We start from the raw sequence: 23,534 nt of genomic DNA, 5'->3' as shown, positions 1-23,534 counted from the left end.
TCCCGTAGGTCCCACTCAGGGTCTGCCTTCAAGTTTATCACTCACCTTTCTTACTGAAGGGTCCTTTGACGGAAAAGCCTGTCCCTCAGCCATACTGCCAGCTTCTCTGAACTCATTCTCCTTGTTGTTCCTGTTGTTTGATGACTTCCTGAGCCCCACCATCAGCTGGCTCTTTCCTGATTCCAGGTCTCTCTCGCTTCCTGCAATAAAATGCAAGGACTTGCTCGCTTTTCTTAGCAGTGTCCTGCTAGGATGGCCTCTGGGCAGTGCTGCCAGGAAGTTACTACAGAAGTTACGACTCCAGATGGGATGAGAACGCTAAGGACTTAAAGATGGGATGAGACTATGTGTGTCTTCATGCCACACTGCAGTGGAGAAAAGGTTAATGCTCCAATAAAGTGCCTGACCATGGCAGGACTTTCTAAGGGTTTCTTCGTGATCTTATTTTCCTTCCAAGCCTGCTCTGAAAGTGCCAGGAAAGGATATTTTTGAGCCTCAGCACTAGAGATCCCTAAGGCCAGTTATACCCTGACTCAATCCTCCTAGGAGGTGTGCTGAGGTTCTGGGTTTCACTGGGTATTAGAGACAGGCTGAAGTCCAAGGTTTGAAATAAACTCATTAGTCTCACTTAGTGAGTTGGTTGACATCTGACATTGGATCCAGACTTTTCATCTGGCTTTATCATCAGTAGGCTGAGCCCAGTCTTTCTCAGCCTTCTGGAAAAGTTGGTCTCTGATCCAAGCTTTGCAGCTGGGGCTTATTTCCACTTGGTCTATTGAACAAGTCATCCTCCAGGAATGTGTTCTGTGCCTACTTGAGAGGGTAGGAGACTAACAACAGGCTTAAGGCTTTCCATCTTAGATCAAATCCTACCTTACCTGGGAAGATTTTAAAGCCACACAGAGGGGCTCCACTAATGGGCCCATTTGGGCATGCTAAGTTTCCAAAAGAAAGACCCATTTTATAATGCATTTATCCTAATCTTTATAGCCACAGCTGCAGAGCAAAAAGCCCTGATTCACACAAGTGAAGCAGCCAGTGTTAAAATCCTAGGTATAGACAAAGCATTTTAAATTGCTTCTCTTGGATTTCCAGCTAAGGTTTAGTTCTACTAACACCTTGCTCTGTTCCCATCTGTCTTTCCTAGGGAGAAGAAAGTGGCTGGTCAGCTTATTTGACCAAGTGGTGGCAAACATGAGGGCAGGTTAGACATATCTGAACTCACCATTGCAGCTGCTCAGCTTTTCAGCGTTCGCTCCTATTTCTGGAATGATGGAAAGATCAGATGGGTTTCCAGTCTGAACCAAGAGGCTGTGAGGTCTGCTCCTCCCAGCAAAAATTGTTTTAATGTCTTGATGTGAGCTGAGGAAGATGCTGGCAGCTCCACAGGAGCAATGCTGCAGAAGGTACTCCTATACCAGACAAAAAGAAAGTATGCAGGCTTTCAGGCTACAACAGCCCAAGGTAACTGGGCAGTGTGATAGCACAGACAAATTGCAATCATTCCAGCCCAGGGATGTCCATCCTTGTCCTGAGACCCACCAGAACCCAGACAAATTACTTAATTTTCTAAAAGGCTGAGAAGCCTGGAGTTGGTAATACAGAGTTTTCATGGATTCATTAGCATTTAACTTAAATTGCCTGATACTAAGCATCTTTTTGGTTTGTTTCCTAGGAAGAACTGAATACAAATGTCTAAACACAGAGCTGCACAGCTAAGGCATTAGTGTAAATAAACAGATCCATTATAACAATGACTCGAATTTTAAGATAATGTTATTTGTTTTGGAATATGCACAGACAACAATATCTTGTTTTTTTGTTGGTGGGATGCCACAGTTCTCTTGCATGTTACGAGTCAGATTGACTATATGTGGTATTTCAGCCAGTGTACTTCTGCTGTAGCTTGTGGGGCAGAAAGGGGAGATTTTCTACCTTGCATGACCATGTTGCACAAGAATTTAGTAGGGCAGGAAGCAAGAAGAGTTTTATCCAGCTGAAGCAGAAAAGGAACCAGACTTTATTAGTTTTGGAACCAGGACAGGCCAACACCAGTTTAGCACCTCTGGAGACAAGCAATTGACAGTTTCAATGTCACTTCTCATCTGGATATGTTGTCACAACAGCATGGCACTTTGCATTACTTGTACCTTTGGGAGGTGCTTTGAAAATCTGATGAAAGATGCTGGGTTTGGCCCATGGTATTATAGATTTCCCTGTCTTTCCATGCTCATGAAGAGTGAACATGGTTTGTAAAGGAGCCTTTGGAATCCCTCCAAAAATATGATGTGGACAGCAATCTTCACATCTCATGGCAAATGTAGTAGTAGTGTTCCTCTTCTACACAGAGGGGCTATGACTAAAGAACAAAATGCCAGAGAGCTGCTCAAATATAGGAGATGCAGGCACCACAGAGACACCTGGAAGAGCATCCAGTTTTGTAGAGCACAGTGCAAGTGTTGAATGTTACAACTGGGGATCCAGTTCCCCACTGAACAGTATGGGACAAATGCATCTCCAAAGGCACTGCTGAGAGATCTTGAAGAGTACCAAGAAGATCAAGGTTTCAAATATTTAAATGAAAGCACGGTGCCTTTCATTTCAGTGGGAGCTGGGGAGGGGGCACATACACCAGATGAGTTTGCAGCTTGGAAGAGTTACTTTGAGCAATGACTCACAATTGTAAAGCTCCAGGAAATGTGTTACCAATTCCCAGGCTCTATGTAGGAGGCTGCATTCCTCTGAGCATGAGATGGGTACATGGAAATTACGAGCTACTTTGCTCTGCAACCTGACTCAGAACTTGGCTTTGGCTCTGAGGAGGAGTCAGTCACCTACTGCAGATCCAGTCCCAGCAGGTGGGAGAGCAGCACCAGGGGAAGAATGACGCTATCGGGAGAATAAAAGACTCACCACAGCACAGCTGGGAAGAAATAGTTGAGTGTGACAAACCCCTTCTGTTCCTTTGGAGAGTGATAAAATAAACAGAAAAGCAGGGGAGGAAGAAAGCTGGAAACCTTGTGTGGTGGCTGAAGAAAAAGAACTGAGAAGTAGAGGTGGGGTAGAGCTGAACAAAATATGCAGGGGCAAAAAAATGCTGTTTAGGTGGACGCTGAAATGATTTGCAAATTTCAGTCAAATTCCCCAGCTAGCTCTGGCTGATAAAAATGACAAATGGGAACACTGAGATGTTTTGTGTCAGAGATTCTTCATCTGGCAGCTCAGAAGCACAAGAAGGGAAAGAAAACATGGAGTTAGGTAGTAGCACCACTACTTCACTTTCCCATTGTGTCGTTTTGTGAGAAATTCTGGGATTTTGACATTTGAAGGAAGAAATATCTCAATTCAAAACACAATTGCTAAGGAGGTCTGCAGATTTCGTTTTGATAGCACTGAGGAGATGTGTTCCTGGGAAGTTTACAACTGTAGACAAGTAAAAGCTAATGACTTAGAGCAGGTGAGAGGGGTGCTTTTTAACTCAACAGAAGCAAGCACATCTGGAAAGCAAAATTGAACAGGAACAGAAACCCAAGCCCATGCTCAGGAAACTAAGCCCATTGTGGTGGGCAAGAGTTCCCTGAAGACCAAAGTACCCAGCCTAGGTGGGTGATGGATCTGGTAAATTAGCATCTTCCCTCACACAGAACTTTCCATCTGGGCCATGACTATATAATTTAATGGAAGATGCTATGGTGTCTGCTTACCTCTTTTAACTGGCACATCTTCTGCTCTTTCTGCAAGCTGCACACTTGTTTTTGGAGACGCAGGTTGTGCTCCTGCAGCTGCCCAATCTTTTCAATCAGTTGGCAAATGTGTTCTAGGTATCCCAGACCAGATCCCAGGGCTTTGCTATTACCTTGGTTCACCTGCAAAGACAATGCATCTTGGACCATGGAGTAACAACAGAGCAATTCTTACTAGCAGCTAAGAGCCCTATACACTCCTTACAGTCATGTGTGCTTCCTTTTGCAAGGGGCTTTGGTCATAGACAGATTTCAGCTACAGCATTGTTTACTGGAGCTCTTTTCTGGATTACTCAGCAATATCCACCATCAGAGGGACTCCTGACTGATCACAGGCTGACACAGAGGAAAACCTCATGACAACTTGTTTCTAGTTCCACCTCTCAGGATAATTTTTGTCTTTTAGTACCCATAGGACCCTTACAAACAAATATGATTCTACTGTATGGTATAGATGGCTGGGGCTAGTATGGCTCACTTAGCCCACAGTTTTCAGTGCAAATCATGCTTATGTGTACTGAGGCTGAGCTTGCCTCCTACCCAAAGGCACATATCTGCAGGTTGCATTGATTTGCTGCATTGTGGCCAACCTGAGGGTACATTTTGACTGATGTACTCTGACTGGTACATCACAGGCGAGTCTCTAAGAGACTGAGTCTCTTCAGACTGTGTCTGAACCAAGCTGCCAAAGAGAAAGAATATCTTTCCACTGGTCTTTACCAGATGCCAACTTACATCCCTGTTTCTGTTTTCTGAGTCTTTAAGAGATGCCCGAAGAAAGTCTGCAGGATCAACTTTGCTGTCTGGCTGTAGTAGGATAATCTCTACTACCACTCTCTCTTCACCCAGGACCTGCCAGAGTCTCACTGCTGCTCAGCCAAGGGCAGTGCCAGAGACTGAAATCCTGTGGCAGAGGAAAGGCAATGATGCTTCCCTGCCCCCTGCTCTGCACCTCACCATTTCTGGTCCCAGGACTTCCCTGTGCACAGCAAGTGTCCTCCCCTGTGCCGTGAGCAGGCTGTGTCGAACGTGATGCAAACAAACACATGCAGAGGCTCACTTCCACCTTGGCGCTGCCTGCTGATGTGCGTGTGATATCAGTAAGTAAAATAAGCCTCAGTCTTTACAAAAGCAGTGCTCTAAGTTTATCTTACTTCAAAAAATAAGTTCCCTCTACAAAAGCAGGAAGCTTACTCTGTCTCCTTTCCCACAACAATCTAAATTTTTGGGGAAATGCCAGCCTTGGGACTCTTCCTGTCTTTTCATTATGTCAGAAAGCTCATGGTGTGTTCAAAAATAATCAACATTAGGATTTACTTCTTTTTAAACAAATGATGATACAACGTTATTTATAAACAGGTATTATTATATCCAGATGGTTTTGTGTCTGAGGTTGGGACAGAGGTTGTTGACTCCAAGCCAACCAGTCATTCATATTCACGATTTTTTGTTTCCTCTTAGGCAGAGCCTGCAGAAGTGATGGCAAGACAAAAGTTACTCAGCCATGAAACTGAGTACTCAGTGTGGCTGTGCAGCGAGAAGGAGCACAGCCTCAGGACCCAAAGGGAGACCAAAGCCTGTGTGGTGTCTGGTGAGAAAAGCTTGAATCAAAAGCACTATAACCAACATATCTGAAAGCAGCTAGGGATTCAGGGGTGCCTAGCTTCAGAAGCATGATTTTCAGAAAGTACATGAGTATCAGCTTCTGAAAATTTGGCCATTTTGAGCAGTCCTGAAATGAATAGCAATTTTTTGTATGCTGTCCCAATGGGTTGTCAGATGTTCCTCATTATCCTTGAAAATATAAGTTTTCTGCCACACTGTACCCTCTTTTTGCACATCTAGCAACTCCCCTTCCTGCCAGTTTGCTTTTGCATGACTGTTGGCACGTGTATTGCCCTAAGGAGACACTGAGCCAAATCTAACTCCTTATATCTGTGGAAACAAAAGGGGAGGGTACAAGGGACAGAGGAGGTCTTGGAGAAGAGTATGATATAAAATATTTAGTTCTAACTTAGATTGCAGAAAAAGCATGAAGCATTTGTGACCTCTTTCAGTTAGAGACCCTCTTTTTGTTTGTCCTGTACTTAATGCTGTACGGTCCTGCGTCATGTCCGCAGCTGCTGGGTTGGTAGGGCAAAATGAGCAGGGTGAAGAGAAGAGAAGGTGGCCCTGATTTCCAGTGCTCTGTGTCTAGGGCTGAAGGCACTGGAAAGAAAAGGTGTATTTGGGGCAGGCATGGAGAAAATCTGGCTTCTAGCAAAAGTTAGACAGAACTTCTAACTGTTGAGAGTAAATTCAGGTGCCCAGAAAATGAGAGGGAAAAGGTGCAGAGTAGTTGCTCCAGGTCTTAGGTGGATCTACTCCTGCAGAGGACCTAAACCAGACTGAAGGTTGGACTCAATATGCTAAAGACCCCAGACAGAGGAAACAGCCAGCTTTCAGAGGCAGTTTGGCCTATTTGATAGGAAATCTATCTGCATTTTATTGAAGTGATCCCAGAAAGTGCAAATGAGCAAGAGGAAAATCAGGCAGAGCCTCCTGTGGCCGCACATTCCTGCAGGGCCAGCCACCTCAGTGGTCAGCATGCAAGAGTAGAAACTTTTTGGGGGGGGCTTGCTTCACCTGGCTTGCCCTGCCACAGAGCCTGTTAGCCTCAGAATTGCTCAGATGTGGTAGGCGTTTGATACAGAAAATTTGTGCAATGTAGCTGGTTTCCCCCAAAACAATTGCACAGAGAGGGCCTCTCTAGGAACCCTTCAAGGACTTTGTTTTTCCATAGACTAGAAATACCTAAACAGCCCTTGATATCTTCTGGTGATACCAAGTGCATAGAACCTGGTCTGTCCTATTCTGAAACCTACGAAGAAGGAAAAACACTTTGCCTACTTTTCTGCAAGGTAAAGATGAGAAGGATCAGACAGACACAATTTATGAATCAAATGGTTGAAGTTGCTCTAGGAAAGTAACAATATAATGTATAAGTAGGTGCCAGATTTTGCTTTTAGGTACATGAGACTGAGCCAGACCCTCGTGTGGAAGAAAAGGAGTCAAAGGCTCTCAGCTATGCTGTGCTGAGTTACTTCCATTACAGTTTTGACCCTGCAGAGTTGAGGTGCACTACACTGACTTTACACCTGTGTAACTAAAAAGAGATCTCTGCCCTTGTCAGTGCTCACCTGAGTAAGTTTTGGGGACAGCTTCTCAGTACGTGTCTCTGGCAATAAACCATTTCAGTTGTGCTGGCCCACAGATTTCTTAGGAAGTTTAAAAATACAGGATCAGTATCTGCACTGGGAACTATGGCTAATCCAGAGCCCTCCAGGCAATATTTTGACTAGTGTAAAATCACTTTTCCTCTGAGGCTACCCAAGTTGCAGAGGTGGAAGCCTGTCTCTCTTGTCTTTGTGTAACATTGTGCTCACTGCAGCATCTGAGAACTACAAAGATTTGAAGTTCAGTGGGAGCTGCAAGAATGACAGTTGCTTTCAAGCCCCTTGTCCAATTGATCTATAATCAATATCTGTATTTCTGGTCATCTAATCAGCAGTTTCCCTGCCTCATTTCAGCCATTATCTGTTACTTGGATACACGTGGTATGCTTTTCGTCAGTTGGGCTCAATGGAAAACTGTCCTGGGCTGGACCTGGAAGCAGGAGTTTAAGGTGATGGGCAGCTTGCAGGGGAAGATTTTCTTCATTCAGACAAGAGCTCACTGATGTATTTTGCATTGACTAGGTTTCTGCACTTCACGCAATGCTCTTCACTTTCTCTTGTGGATAGTTTTTAGTTATACTGTGCTCCATCCTCCCATAAATCCCTCATTGCGTGCTCTTGCCACATTAGCATGGCCAGTACAGAGGCAGCACAGTCACTGCACCGACTGCCACCAAGGAACATAATTATGAACCTCCCATCACGGACTCTGAACGACTGATTAGCGACGCCACAGGTTGAGCGGGAAGCATTTGTCACTGAAAGCTGACAGCACCAGGAGCCTTGTGAATAACAGGAAAGAGAGGGATTGTGCTGTATATTTCTGAGTGCTCCACCCTGCTGTCCAGGAGGGGCTGTGCTTGCTGATAGCTTCTGATTTCCTCTGAGCAGCATGCACAGGCTATGGGGATGACCATCACAGGTTGCCCTATTCCTCCCCTGAACCATACCACTCTGTAGAGAAGCATTTTGACTGCTTTGGCCCAGGATAAATTGCATTGCATGAATAATGTTTTTTTTTTCATTTAATGATGACAGTGTTCCCACCCTCTCTCTTCGTCTAAGATATGAGCTGGCTTTAAATGTAAACTTTATGAAGTGTGAGGAAATGTTTGTAAAGCAAAAGCATCAAAAGCTATGTATCTTCAAACTGACCCTGAACATTTAATTTTGATTAAAAGGAAATGCTTTTATTTAGGCTTCAAAGTTCTTTCTCTTGTTGTTTGACAGCTTCCACTTTCTTTCATCTTTCCAAATGCAGGCAAATTTCAAAATAACAATAGTTCAAAACAAAAGATCAGAAAGTTTTGTTTAAGAAATGCTGGACTGAAATGATTTGATGTATATTTTCAGCCAAAGCCATTCACCAACTGAATCCAAACGGTCAAAACATTTGGCCATTTCCAGTCTCTCTTTTTCAGTATTTTCCTTCCTGTTCTCTTGGAAGAGGCCTCAGCAGTGAGGGAGGTCAGGAGGACATCAAGGGGCAACCTCATCCACAGACTGAATCCTTGCTCGGCTGTGGTGACCTGGTAAGTGCAGTGCTGTTGGCATTGCCACAGCCAGCTGGGCTAGGGAAACTCAGCTGTTCTCCTCTCACTTAAAAGCTCTGTTCCCAAAACAAGCAACAGAACTGAGGAAGTTGCTGTCACCTATAATTAAATAATGCTGTCACTTAGCATTAAATATAAGCCAGTGTAAGCACTCTTGCATGTCTATCAACATTACTGCAGCAGGAATTGATTTGATGGAGCAATTTGGTTTGCCACGTTCTTGCCAAGCAGGGCGGGCATACTCTGTACTGGCCTGCTTTCTTTCAGACAACACTGATTGCATTTCTAGAGGTATCTGAGTCCCTCAGAAGACATCAGGCCACAAAAGAGATTGGCTTCTAAGTACCATGTTGTGTCTTGGGACAGGTTACAGGCAAATGTGAAAACCACAGAGTATGCCTGAAGCAGAGCCTCAGCTGGGATGAACCAAGATGGATTCATCAGCTGCATGGACAGATGATCATCTGGACATTGCTTCTGAGCAAGTCTCACTGTGTCCCACCTCTGTTATATGACAGTAAAGGCAGGTCAGCCTTGTGCAGATTTGGTGAGGGTAGAAGGCTCTGCAGCTGCAAGAGGCTGTCCTGATGCTCTGAGGCACACAGAGCAGCACCAGCCACAGGGCTGTGCAGCAGCCGGTGGGGATTTCTTGTCCCAGTCATTCTGGGTGCTACCTGGCATCCCAGCAGTTTGAAGAGTACTGCTCTTGAGATACAGCAGCCTGGAGGTGCTCTGTGAAGAGGGGCAAACTTCCTTAGCATCTAGGTCACAGCTGTATTTATACAGCTCAAAAAACAAAGACAGAAAAGTGCTCTGGGGCACAGAGCTTTAGCACTCAGCCAGTGAGGATATTAAAAAGGAGGGAAGATAAGCCACCAAGAGCTTCATTTCCTCTTCAGCTTCTTTCTAATTTATTCTCGTGTTTATTTAAATGCTCTGCTTTGGGAAACTGAGACTCCATTTCACAAAGTATTTAAAAGAATTTTACAGGCATATAGAGCTGTCAGACAAGACCAATCTGGCTGCAAACCCTCCAGAGTGCAACAGAGAATTTAGGTGACTTTTTATGAAGTCTCCTTATGGTCAGAGTCTGCTGCTCTGATCCTTTCTTGAACTCTCTGCCAAACGAACAGATCACTGACTGTTTGGGATCTGTGAGAAATAGACATCTGTCTTCTGCCATGTGTGAGACAGCTCTGGGGAGGAAGAGACTGCTCAGATGGATTGTGTGTTGCTTGTACTGCCTTGATATGCAATGTTAACAGAGATGGGACATCTCTGACCTTTCTTGCTGCTTGAGAGGGTTTGGCATGCTGGAGAGGAAGTCCAGTGCCTGATAGTTCATGGCTGGGGCAGAGAGGTCATGGTTAAATTGTATGCACAGCACACATCACTTGCTACTTGGCTTCCTCCCACCCATCTCCCATTCCAATTCATGGCTATTACTGCAATGAATGCCCTAAAAAGAAATCCCCACTATGCACAGTTTGATGCTGGTTCCTGGAATCCACTGCAGTGGGCAGACAAGGCAGGGATCTGTCACCACTTCAGCAGCATGAGCCTTCAGGCAAAGCACTGGGGTGAGTCCTTGCCAGCATCTGCTATGGGAGAAGGTGCACAGAAGAGCTTTTTATTCTCCCGTCAGTGGCACAGTGTCCTCAGCAATAGGGAACAGAGGAACTATGGAATGGGACAACCTGCTGAAATTATGTCTTTGCAGTTTGGTCCATCACAGCTGTGCTCGTGAGTTAAAATGGCATCTCCAGCTCCAGCCCTGCAAAGATCTGAATTTGTGCATTAGCTCCCTGCTCATATATTATTTGGAAGAGCTGGCTCAACAGGACACAACAGGCCTGGACAGAAATGAAATATCCCTTAGACAAGTTCTGTCCAAATTTCAGTGTCCCAACAGCTGTCCAGCTGTTCCCAGGGATGATGACTAAGTTCCCAATCTTCATTTTGAGACCAGAACCAAGTCCATCCTCTACTCTGGGGCTTTTTGAAACATCACATCTCTAAGAGCCATTTGTCATCCTTACCGATACCTGACATTTATGAATTACTTCAGAATTTTACTGCTATGAAAAGCCATCTTAAAAATCAATTACCATTATTTATGGCTTACAACAGTTTCGGGGGAGGTATTCTAAACTCACTCAGATGTGTCCTAGTTTGTGACAAACAGGACTTGAACCCTGACTGGGGTGCTTGGACAGGCCTAGATCTAATATTCAGTTTAGGTGCTTCTTACCTCACTCAGTCTACAGCATTCATCCATGTATTCATTCAGACTGTCACTTGTGGGGTACTTCTTCAGCGGATGTTCATGGATCTGAAGGTCTTGCACGCTGCCAAAATTCTCTGGGAAATTGTCAGCAATTGTCTTTGGCTCTTCTATGGGACCTGGGGTGGAAAGAGTGCTTTCCGTGGAAAGGTCCATCTCTGGGGTAGGTTCCTTTTCTGGAAACTGCTTGTCACTCTGGTCAAAATGTTCATCAGGATTTTCTTCCTGAGGGACGCTGAAGTCTTCAAGGGAAGCTGTAGGACCCTGCACAGCATCTGCCTCCTGGCTGTAGTAATCATCTTGGTTTTTGCTCTCTGGATCTTGGAGGCTGACTTTTCTGGCATGTTCTTTACATGTTCTCATTAGCTGATGGTCAATTTCTGGAGAAGAGGAGGTGCTAAGCACACCCGAGTCACAAAATGAGTCTCTGCTGTGAAGCACAAAGCTCTTCTCTGAGCCAGTCGGTGTCGATGGAGAATTAGCCCCGCTTGGCAATTCAACCCCTGAGTCCTCAGATTCAAATTTGGAGAATCTATGAAGCCGGCACTTGGACTCAAAGGCGCTGAGGTCAGGCAGGGTGGGTACGTAGTCAGTGCTTGCCGGGCCATCTGCACAGTTTGGATCTGCCGGTGCGGCTGCTGCATTTGGATTTTCCAAGCAGTCTGGTGGGAGGCTGGCGCCGGGAAGATGGGACTTTTCTGTGCAGGCTGTGTCAGCTGGAGCCTCTGGGATTAACCCTGGGTTTTGAATTCCTTCATTGCTCAATATCTTCATGTGTGTTAACACAACTTTGTCCTCAGCAGGTGGGCTCTTCTTACCTGCTTAAAAGAAAACAAGCAGAAGGTCACAGAAGGCAACAAAACTCAGTGTATAATGCATCCCCTGAGGAATGTGGAATGTATAACTGCCTATACTAAGGTGATAGAAGGGGACAGCCCTAATTTGTTTTTCTTGAGCTATATGAAGTTTTCTTGTAAGCTTTGCTACAACAAAAGTGTTGTGTTTCATAGCCCCAGAGTCCTTTAGGGGGACTCAAATGCACAGAGTTCTGATTTAGTAGATAGGTAGAAAACAACACATGTAGCCAGATGACTTTTTAGTGATTACCTGTATATAGATGCAGAGAAGTACATGTTCCTTCAGCATGATAGATATTAATTTAAGGCTAAATATTTTCTCTGATTTAAATGTATTCTGAACCAGCAGAAAAAAGAGTAAAACAAAATCTGTCCACAGGCTTAAGTGAATTTGGGGTTGCAATAAGCAATTTGCAAACTGTTTGGTAATCTCTGCAGTATTCTCTGCACACATACAGGTGACAAAAAGCAAGTCCTGATAAGAAAAGCAAATGAGGCACTGTAAATCTTTTTCACTCCCCGAATGGTTTTAGCTATGAAGTAACTTCTTTAAATGAACTCCTACCTATTTGTAAAGAGTAAGGAGATGGGGGCAGCTTTGTTCAAGAGCTTTTTGCACATAGACAAAGAAGACTTGTTTTCAAATCACAATTATTTTACACAGTAACCTGGTAGAACAGTCTCTGGATGAAAAGCTGATCTTCAGGAGATGAAGATCTGCCCCAGGTTTTCTTACAGCTTTTTATTAATATAATATTTCATAGTGCAGACTTCTGGATCGCAATGGTATGAGAGCCAGTGGAAAAGTTCTGCATCTACCCTTTAGCAGACTGCAAATCTCAGTTCCAAATCCATCTGATTGTGGATTTGGAACCAGGAATTACTGCAGTACAAAACTTCAGTTTCTCTGGTATCTTTTCCCTTACTAGTGCCTAACCCAGAGCACCTCAGAGGGCTACAATGCATACACTTCTCTGGATATCTTACTTCCTACTTCATTTCCTATCATTCCCCCCTCCTCTTTCCTTTCTTTTTGCCTGAATCAAACCAGCAGCAGCTTCACAAACTCGCTCCCAGTAATGTAACTGTGCCTTGGATCCACACCACCAGTGTGGAGCAGGGAAAGTTCTGCTGTGCAGCTCTCCTTCATAGCAACCCAGAAAAATCCCTGTTTCAGAAATAACCCATTTTCCAGCCTTCCCTCCTCCAGCTCGCTTTCTGCAATATACACAGATAAGACAGACTTTTACTCATTAAGGCCAAGCTAACTAGTACATGGACATTTTCTACTGTATTAAAATTTCCTTTTATTTAATCTTTTGAATTTCCTGAGATGCCACTGAAACATGCCCTTTGCTGTTCATAGACACCCACAGATTTAATATTTTACACTGGATTTTCATAAAGGGCAGTGAGTGATAAATAATCCCATCTGATGGGCTTTTTTGTGGCACTTGGGCACACAGTGCTTACAACACCTTATATAAGATCTTGTTTATCATATATAGAATTGCACTGCCTCTCTTAGCAGGATTCACAGACATCTTTCCAGTGCAAAGAGTCACATTTGGGACAGTCAGTGCCAGACCTCAGCAATACAACACCAGTACATTGCTGTGGTAAGGGACAAGAAAAAGACATTGCCCACAGAAATGCTCAGGGAAGTTCATCAGGAGCTGCCTGTGCTGGGCTGTGTTGTCATTCTTCCAATTTTTGGATAAGCATGAGGGACCCTGAACTGAGGACAAAGAATAGGGTGGCTGGTTTGCAGCTTCACACACAGCAAAATACCAGCTGTAAGAGAGAGCTGAGTGCCAGGTCTTGGAAGGAGGTGGAGCTGAGTCACTTCTGATTTGAAGTGAAGAGGATCTACCTGCTCAGCTGCAAACATCTCTTGGCAGTGAGAAGCAAAGCGTGTATCTGCATGAAAAAATACAAGGCTTACAGGCTCTTCTGATGGCAGCACCACCCCAGCTGGCCAACAAAACCACTGAGAGTCAGGAGGACAGCAGTTGCATTCCTCCACTTACTTTTAAGAACAAACCATAGAAGTGTCACTCTTACCAGGAATTACTATATGCAGTAGTAGTTCCTTCCCACGGACTGATTGCCTTCACTTATTAATCATGCCATGCTTTGCTTTGACTGGATTCTCTCACTTCTTTCAATCTGCCCCTTTTTCTTCTTGTTTAACTGGTTTTGCTCTGGCCTACACAAACATTTCTTTGTCTGAAATCAGGAAGCAGCATGTTAAAATGAGGTCTTGCTACTTACAGAAGGAGATGTCAGACACTTTAATTCATATCTTTTATGACTACAAAAACTGCAACGTGTACCAAAAAGTTTGGCTGCAGTAGAAAAAAAATAGAAGATGAGATGAAATCTCTGACTCTCTGTGTGAGGATTGCCTTGATGCCAACAACAAAGTCCTTTGCTCTCCCCCTACTGTGATCACTAGCAACATCACATGGTTTCACAAAAACTTCTTGTTTATCTGTTCTAGGCTGCAAACCATTGATCTCAGCACTGTCATATCCTGTTAACCCCAGTGTTGAGTATTTCTTATTTATCCTTCCAACCCTTTGTGATGATGCAAAATGTTATCATCCCCCTACCACAAGACCAGAATAGAGGCAAAGGATGGCAGGATTTTGCAACACGCTTAGGCACCTCATCTTCATTCATCCATACTTTCCCATGGTCAGTGAGGTCATCTGTGCTACAGCAGAGATCTCCCATGATTAAGGCAGTGATCTGAAACTCAAGTTATTCTTGTTGCACCTCACTGACAGAGCAGTCTCTTTTCTTCCTCTCTGTCAATTGAGTTATGGAATCTAAACCATGGGGCTTCCAACCAGCAGATTTTTTCTGCTACATATCTTGAAAGAGGCATACAAAAGTGCTCAGTTCTTTCAAGCATATCGCTAACAAACACCAGAATGGTGCAAATAAAGCTCATCTGTGCAATTACAAAAAAAAAAAAAAAAAAGTGAGCTGGAACTTCAGCTGCTATAAATTTACTAATTTCCAGGCCCCTGTGTTAGCTAGCTAATTTTGGCTGAGGACTTGGCTTGTAAGTGCTTTGTTAGGGGCCCTAAGCAAAGCAAGCAAGCAAGGGAGATGAACTTCTGCCTGGCACGGAAGGAGCATGCTGTAGGGGTATGGTTACAGTCCTGCTCAGAGACTTCTGAAAGGAGGTGTGAAGAACTTCAGAGAGCTGAACAGTGGCATTAACAATGGTAAGATGTATTTAATTGCGCTGGAGGCCAGCCAGGTTTGACACTGCTGCTCCTGGGAATTGAGCCAAGATTTTTTTGTTGTTGTTGTTTTTTGTTTCTTTTGCCCTGGACTGGTTTTCCACACCCCTCTAGGGTGGGGGTAAGGTATCAAACACTGCAGCTTTTAGGCAGCTGGCTGGTACACTGGTATGGCAGCCAGGGAAGGAGTGGAGTTTTGTGTGCATGTTTCAGAGTAAGTATAGCTTCCTCAAGCATCTCGGCATGCATGCCCAGGCCAAACTTTGTCTCAGGGTAGCTTGTGCTACTTGCCTAGTAGCCCTCTCAAAGGATTATACAGCTCTGTAATCACCCTAGAGATAAACAGGGTTCCCTGGATTGAAATATATGCTGTAACTGACAGTGACTGATTATGTATAACCTTGGGAAAGTTGCTGGGTTTCCTGTGCCTGTACAGCTGGAGAATAATATTGCTTCCCAACTCATGGGAAGGTGGTAACACTGAAGTAGCTATTAGCTGAAGGTCATTAGTAGGGAGTAAAAGGAATGGATGTGTCCCAGCTAAGTCTGTAGAACTTTGCTTTGAATCGTTTTCAGATCGTTTTCTAGGATATTTCTCTGCTGGCAGTTAGCATAGCCTAACAGGGAAACTTAAGTCTTTCAAAGGTGAATACCTTCCCATCAGCTCCTGTCCCAAGGCTTCCCTTTTTTGGAGTTTTAAGTCCAAGTATGTTTTTCCAGTTGCATAATAACTAGCAGCTGCCACAGCTCAGCCTCATGCATTAATACAGAGATTTCTGACCAGGAGAAAGAGGGTGAATATCTAAACATGAAATTGCTTTCAAGCATTTTCTTTATCCCAAATAACTTGCATGCAAGAGATGAACAACTGCTCAGGCAAAACTCCTGTGTGTTTCCAGTCCTGCTCAGGCCCAATTCCTGCAAAAGCTCCCATCTTTCTAGTAAACCAATCTAAAGTCGGTATCCAAATACCCATGCTCCAAAGCACTGGAACCCATGTCTGATTTTTTTTTCTTTTCTTTTTTGCATCTATGCCTGTGGCTCAAAGCTGTGTTTCACTGGTATTTTCTTCAGTGCAAGCCTTGTTAAGCTACATCCCTGAGAGGGTCCTTGGCCTCTGATGCACTGACTTAAGTATCATAGCACATGGTCTTCTGATGTATCTGGCTAACTGCTGGATGGGAAGAGGCCAGGCTGGCAGTGGGATGAGTGCTCCTAGTGGCAGTAAAGAGCTATACTATACAGCATTGCCCTTTGCTGCTCTCCTCCCTTCCAATCTCTGCCCACATGTCTTCTCAAAATGTTCATTTGTAAGTTACTTGGCAGAGGAGGATCTCTGTTAAACATGTGCACAGTGACTGGCACAACTGGAACCAAAGCTTTCCTTGTCTTCATCTGCTGCTGGAGCAGCATTAGAGCCGTGGCAGCCTTCTGCTTGTCCCCAGAGCTGATGCAAGGTCTGTGTGCACAGTAAACCCATCCATGGTGGGTGGTGCTGGTGGGGTTGTGCAGGGTGAACAGTCCAAAGATACTCAGAGAATCTATTCCTCCCTCTACTACTGTCTGCCACAAGACACGCAACACCCTCTACATTGCCGTTCATATGGCCAGTACTTTCCAACTGTACTGTGCCACAGGAGCAGAGCACCAAAAATAAATGGCATCCCCAATGACTCGGGTTGTTAGAGTAGAGGGACTTTGCATAGCTGCCTTGCAAAGGAAGACCAAAGTCAAACCCCAGCACTCCTACCAATCTGCTTAGCCCTCAGTACAGGAGTAAGATGCACATGCAAAGCCCCAGAAAAGGTTTTTCATCATCCCATAGAGAACGCACACAGCCTGCCTAGCAACTCCTCTCTGGCTCCAGCTTAAAACCCTGTGCCATGCAAGACTGGTTCTTGCTGGGCCTGTGACCTTCAAGTAACAGACTAAGAGATGATTGTTGGCTTTTGAAAAATCATTAGGTAGCAGTGACTGGTGAGCTGGAGTCAAACTCATGACCTAGAAATGGAAGGCTGCCTCTCCCATTAAGTCCTTGCATTCCCTCATTTTCCTTCCTTCCTTTACAAAAAGTCTCCCTTTAGTTCTGTCACTGTGCCACATTCTCTAACGCTGCTGGCAGTACAGCTCAGGTGGTATTTCCCTTTAACTTCGAAGAGGTGATTTTTTTTTTTTTTCTCACCAATGATGAGGTCTCAATTTCCCAGCATTTAAGAGAAAAGGGGTCACTTCCTTTCTGAAACAATAGGCATTTTTTGCTGCTGACTCTTCCCCCATATGTGCTGAGGGGTGGGGCTGGGTGCTGGGGCGTGCTGGCACCTCCTCAGCACCAGCGGCCCCCACACAGTGCCTGAGGGAGCTGTGTTACTTTCCCGGCTGGGCAAGGGCTGTCCCTTGCATAGCCCTGTGGGCACAGAGAGGCATTGCATAGACAGGACCTCAGTACTCACAGGAACTGGATTACTCTTACGCTGCCAAAAAACTAAACCCAAACAAAACAATCCAACAAACGAAAGAAATCCCCACCCCAAAAAAATGAGCAATTACTACCAATCGACGCTCTGGGAAGAAAATCTATCTCTACAGAGCTTTGCTGTGTATTTCCATGGGCCAGGGATCTCCTCAACCACCTGGTGCTTTAATGAACTGTTGAAGACCTGATCCCAGTCCCGGCAATGGCAGGGGTGCTGCTTGGCACTAAGGGTCTGCAATCTGTCTTCCCAATGCCTTTCAAGCAAAGCATGCTGAGTATGCTGCTGGATCTTGGGCTGCCCAATCTGAGCAAAGGCTTCTCCTTAACAATTAGGGCAATCATGAGCCTAAGAATTTCTAAGAAGAGCTTATCAGGTCTTGTGTCTTCAGTGCACCAGTTACAACTTCTATCTACAACAGCAGAAACTTGTGAAGTTTGTTTTTTTTTTCTCAACCAGAACTGCGACTGGAAAATTCACATTTGCAGAACACACTCCCATGTGGTAACTGAATATTTGCACCATAGACCAAATTCTTGAAATTTCAGTTTATCCAACCAGGAAACTGAAATGCATGTGGATTTCATGAGAGTACATATACAATTTGATTTGCTTGAAATTTGAATGCAAAGGCATAGTTATGACAAAGCTGAGATTTTAGATAGTCCTTGGAAAAAGCACAATTTTTTTGGATCTTTTGGCTCCAAGGTGGTCTCTAGTCTCACTGTTAATTAAGTGTGTGAAGTTCCTTTGGATCCTAGTTTGGTAATAAAATGTGACCAGAAATTTTATAGGTCCCCACAGCTGCAGCTGGTAATGATAAATCCATATAAAGTAGATGCTGAGAGAAAGATAACACGGTTCAAGGACTCTGACTGAGGAGGCACTCATGACTTTAGTACATATGTTTTAGAAGAGGAGGAGATAATTATAGCTCTTTGCAAGCATTTGAGGAGGAATGAGAAGGAGATTGATTGTTTACTGATTGATACAGTTGGGTGAACTAAAGAGGAAATGGATTTCCAAGTGGAGAGGCCACTTGACACTTTTACAGCTTGCTTCTATTCATTCCAAGTGACCTGTGAAGCTTTTGAAACCTAAAGACAGGTCTGATAGATTAGTGACCTCTGTTAGAAAGTCCCAGGGCACAGCAGGTCCCCACAGACCACCTGGTTTATCAGTTATTTGTGTAGGCTGTCAGTGTTCAGTTTTTAGACCAACACCTGACCCTGTGCATAGTGCCAGCTGAAGAGCCTGTCCCACTCATTACTGCATTTACCCTGCAACTTATTTCTTTATATATTATATATATGTGTTATATATATATTAATATTTATATATGATATATGGCCCAGTGGGAAAACTGGGACAAGGATAATTTCAGTGCACAAGGATCAGTGCCCAAGTGCTCTCCACTCTGCAATGTAACCACTCCTGGTGTTGGGGGTAGGTTCAGCTCTCACAATCACCTATGGTGCTTATTTGTGAGATTTTATCAGGGAGATGACAGCTGTCACTAAAATCCTTCTCCTTGGAAATTCCCATGTGCTCCTTCAGGAGAAAGGTTCAAAACATTAATTAAATAAAACAGTGTTTTCAGGAGTAGCCCTGTATAACAGCAAAAGATTGTTTAGCACACAGGTCACAGATGTGTCTGACCAGAAAATGAAAACAATGGAAACAAATATACCACAAATTAGCAAAACCTGTCTAATTTAGATCTTTTCCATGTTCATCTGATCTGCAGGCTGCCTCATATCATGGAGGATTATTCAACCAGAAATGAACTGGGAGACAGGAGGCCCTTTGCAAGGATGGAACATGTACCCCAGGGATGACAGGTATGTAGTAATTCAGGTTTTATTGCCTATAATAAGCTTGGATAAACAGTTGTTCAATAGCCCCAGAGACCAAGGCCATTTAGACACCAGTGCTTCAACTGAAGCCAGAGGAACCCATGAATTGTATTGGAATGGTCACTGTTAACCCATTCTTCATGTGCAGTCATTGCTGTCCTTAGGCAAAACCCTGGAGAGCTGCTTCTGCTCAAACAAGGTAGTAATAGACAGGTGTAACCATACTCTTGCATGTCTGAAATCTTTTATGGTTGCAATGAGAGCAGTGATGGTTTTGGGGTTTGTTGCTCATGCTGAGGCCACAAAAGGACCTTGGGGAAATGATGAGGTGGTGGTGATGCAGAGTGATTCTGTAACTGCAGTGAACTGAACTCACAGGTACAGAAGGTCCTGCCACACTGACACTTCTGCTCTAACAGCCCCCTCGGGGGGGGGGGGGGGGGGGGGCAAAATCCAGCCTATATCCCTGTTACTGAGCTGCCACTCAAAAAAAAGTTTTGTTTGGTTTAAGTTTTCTATCTTAGGCTGCAGCTGGAGATACAACTTTTAAGACCCTGCCACAAAGCTTGCAAGAAAGAGCATTCTTGGTTCTTTCTTAGTAGAGATGGGGTCCAAACCAGGATATATATATAATATTCGGTGCCTCCTTCTAGGTGAGGTGATTAGGGAGCACAATCCAAGCCTTGAGTACCTGAGTGGATGCCCATGGACGTGGTGCCTCTGGTGACTCTGTGGGAACTGCCTGTGCTGCAGCAGTCCAAGGAGATAGATCTTTTTTGCCATAAAGATGGGAAGTCAGGACTCCAGGAGGCAAAACCACCCCAAACACAGTGTTTTGCAACATCTTTACCATCCTGCTGTTGTGCAGCATGCTACATTTAGACTCTGGCAAACACTGGAGCCACCTCCATGCCAAGCAAACCAACCCAGTGCAGTGATGGTAATGGGACAGAAGCTGCTGGTCTCGTTTACAGCTGACGCAAGGCAAGCTGAGGGGTGAACAGGGATGTTAAAAGAATTCTGCTACCTGGAGCTTGTGATCTCAAAGCCTGTAGCTCTGGCTAAGGAATAAAATACATTGGACCCGTTACACCTGAAAAAGACATACTGAGACCACATAATTTGCTTTCACAACAGACTTAAAAAGTTACAAAGTGATCAGCTGCAGAACCATAGCTGCCTTCCCTGCCAGGGTCACCTCCTCTGCACAGAACACGAGGGAGCACGTAGAACATTTCGAACCCGCAATAGAATTATCTATCTGCTGCACGGGGATGTACCAGCCTAGAAAGCGATCCGATGTCCGCTGCCCGCGCAGTGACGAGCGGAGGGCAGCCCCGACCCGCGCGGTGCGGGGGGCAGCGTGTGCCCAGCGCTCCGATGGGTGCCGGTCCCTGGGCAGCACGGCGCTCGGAGCCACAGCGCTCCCGCCTCCCCTGCTCCTCTCTCCCAAGCTTTGCCGCGCTTACCAAGGCGAAATAAACCCGGTTCCTGAAGCGCGATCCTTGTCCCCGCCGGCCCTGGGACAGGAGCGGAGGGGCCGGAGGCTGAAGCGGGAGGGGACGCGCTCATGGCAGACTCACCTGCGTGGGGACAGAGGCAGCCGGAGAGCAGAGAGCGCAGCATGGGGACGGGGCGGCCGCGGCGCCGTGCCCGGCCGGCGGGGCCCAGGAGCCGGGCGGGCCGGGATGGGCTTGCCCTAAGTACCGTCTGCGCGGCCGCTGAGGGGAAGGAAGGGGGTGGCGGAGAAGCGGCTTTGGGGAGGTGTTGGCAGCCGCGGGGGCCCCGGGGAGGGCGGAGGACTCACCTCTCCAGGGCGCTCCCAGGGTGAAGCTCCGGTGCCAGCTGAACATCCCGGCAGCAGCCGCCCTCAGGGGCGGGCGGGGCACGGGGACAGGGGTGCCATCGCTGCCGGCTGTCCCCGAGCTTTGCGCGTCCCTCGGAGGGCGAGCGGGACCGGGCACCGGGCTTAGGGCATGGCCGGGCAGCGGGGGCAGCGCGGAGCGGGCAGTGCTGCCGGCGCGGAGGCTGCGGAGCGGAGGGCGGGCGGGCGCCCGGCCAGCAGTGACTTATAAAGGGAGCAGCCCAGAGGAATGCATCTCCTGCGCCTGATAAGCCGAGATGACTGGAGGGGTTTGAACTACCTTTGCAACCCCCAGAGGAGGAGGGGGGGGAGAGAGGGGAAAAAAAGGACGTGAGAGAAGAAAAAGAAAAATATTTCAGTACTTGCATAATGTCAATAAACAACTCCCCTCTCTAGTGGCAGGGAAGGCTGGAATGTTTTGGGTGGGGAGGAGAGAGTAAAGTGGGTTTGGTGTTTTGTTTTTGTTTTGTTCTCTTTTCAGGTTTTTTCTTGTTCTCTATTTAAATCACACGTTATTTGTTCATAATGCAAAAGTGCCTTGGTTGTCGCTGGGGCTGCAGGCTATAGGTAAGAAGGGTGAGGAGGAAGCGGAAGGACTGTCGTGGGTGCAAAATCTCATGGGCAGGTTTGTGATGTCACCCCACTGGAGTGAACTGGGAATATGCAAGCCAGGCATGAAGAGTTCTGGGATGCCCTGGGCATGGTTGAGCCACCTGGAGTGCTGCCTTGGGAAACATGTAGGAAATTACTCCTAGGCTAGGTTTAAGCAGTACAAGTTCCCTACAACCAGCAGCTCCATAACCTATTTAGGGTCTCTGCTTGCTAAGAGAGCACCAGTCCCTGCATTACTCTCCCATCCAGACTTCTGCTGACACAAGCACTCTCAGGAGAAAATGTCCTGCTCCACCGGTTAAACCAGCCTAATTCTGTGGACTTCAGCTGTCCATAGGATCAGTGGCCCCAAGGAGATCACAGAGGGGCAGTGGTGCTACAAATACCATGAGAAAGTGAGGCGGGGGGAGATCAGTCCAGTTGCCCGCTTGCTCTGCAGGTGCAAGTCCTCCTGTGCCTCTGCAACACTCATCTCAGGACAGGTATCAAGTAAAGTAAATTGACTTTTTGTTGTAGCAGTCACTGGAGTTTGCAGATCAGCACCAGTTACAATCTAAAGACAGGGTATTTAATTGGCCCCTTTTCTCCACCACATGCTTTATTAATTGTTCCCAAACTTGTGTTATCCAACAAAGGGCATCCTTCCTCCCCAGGCTGAGAGATTCTTTATATTGCTCCCCCCTTTCCTCCCACTACAGTGGGATAGAGTTTTTGTGGGCTACGTCTGATTTTCTTGCAACACTCCAGGCACTCACTGTGCATCCAGTGCCTGCTCATGTTTTTCTGAGAAACCAAAGAGTGTGTTTTTTTGTGTGGACAGAAGCGGGTTTCCCACACTCTTTGGGCTAGTAAGAAGGAAAGCTGTAGGTTCCCTTGGGGAAGGAGGTCCCTGTTTCCTGCAGTGAGACAGCCCCAGGCCAGGGAGGTGTGCAGGACTGTGGTTAGTGCTGTGTGCTTGGTGTGAGACGTACTGCCATGTTCTACACGTGCAACCAGCCCAGGCTCACCATCTCAGCTTCAGTGGACAGACTTAAATTATTAGAGCAGCAGCAGAGTAGTTTACAGATGCCTTAGCATGAATTCAGTAGCACTGTTAGCAGCCAAAGGAATTCTGGAGACCAAGTATTACTCTCTCACCTTCAGCTCTGCCGCCCATATACCATTTCATCTCCGTTCTTTCCGCCCTCTTGCTGCATTGTTTTGTACACTGCTGAGCACATCACACTCCTATATTACCCAGAAACTTTTTTTTTTATAGTAACTATTTTGGAGAAGGAAAAAAGCTACAATGCTGAGGTCTGTAAATAGCTGCAACCCAAAGTGCTCTGAAATGTATATAATTTGTAGTAAGCAAAATGTTTTATGCTGTCAGAAATCTAGATTTCTAAGGAGAGTCTCAAGCTGGCTGTTTCTAAGCTCAGTTTACCCCCTTGTGTTCAACAAATGCTTGAGGCCAACAGAAATTACTGTGTTACCAAATATAATAAATAAAAGAATCCACTGACAGTAAGCTTTTGAACAAGAATAAAACATCCCTTGGAATGTGCACAAGACAAGTGCTCTAGCCCTGGGCTAGGGCAAATATGGAATTAAAATGGCTGGCAATGAGCACAAGATTTTAATGCTCCAGGTATTCTCACAAGAGGGAGTGTTTGTGTGTATGAAACTGATAATTAAATTGGAAATGCCCTGTGTTGACAAAATATGGGACAGTAGCAAAGTTGTTGTTAGTTGTTGTACATGGTTATTTTTGTCTGCACTTAAAAAGTTTTAGTAGCATAACTGTGGTTTTTGTATTTTTTCAACTCAGATTTATTTGCTG

The 23,534-nt window shown here is 45.5% G+C and overlaps 1 protein-coding gene across 1 annotated transcript in view; it reads right to left on the bottom strand.

Moving 5' to 3' along the window:
• The window catches only part of LOC108493449, a 32,289-nt gene extending 9,409 nt beyond the window's left edge, over positions 1-22,880 (bottom strand). Inside the window, exons 1-6 of the mRNA XM_017806864.1 lie at positions 22,850-22,880; positions 21,044-21,304; positions 10,763-11,613; positions 3,705-3,866; positions 1,226-1,412; positions 46-200 (exon numbers count right to left, since the gene is read on the bottom strand). Of these exons, the coding sequence (XP_017662353.1) occupies positions 46-200; positions 1,226-1,412; positions 3,705-3,866; positions 10,763-11,613; positions 21,044-21,304; positions 22,850-22,880 (1,647 nt within the window). The remainder of the gene's footprint in view (positions 1-45; positions 201-1,225; positions 1,413-3,704; positions 3,867-10,762; positions 11,614-21,043; positions 21,305-22,849) is intronic.
• Between the last annotated feature and the right edge of the window lie 654 nt (positions 22,881-23,534).

Source organism: Lepidothrix coronata, unplaced genomic scaffold, assembly GCF_001604755.1.
Source record: "Lepidothrix coronata isolate B3197 unplaced genomic scaffold, Lepidothrix_coronata-1.0 Scaffold17, whole genome shotgun sequence".
Taxonomy (NCBI): domain Eukaryota; kingdom Metazoa; phylum Chordata; class Aves; order Passeriformes; family Pipridae; genus Lepidothrix; species Lepidothrix coronata.
The sequence above is the reverse complement of the archived record's forward strand: the minus strand, read 5'-3'. Positions and strand labels throughout refer to the sequence as shown.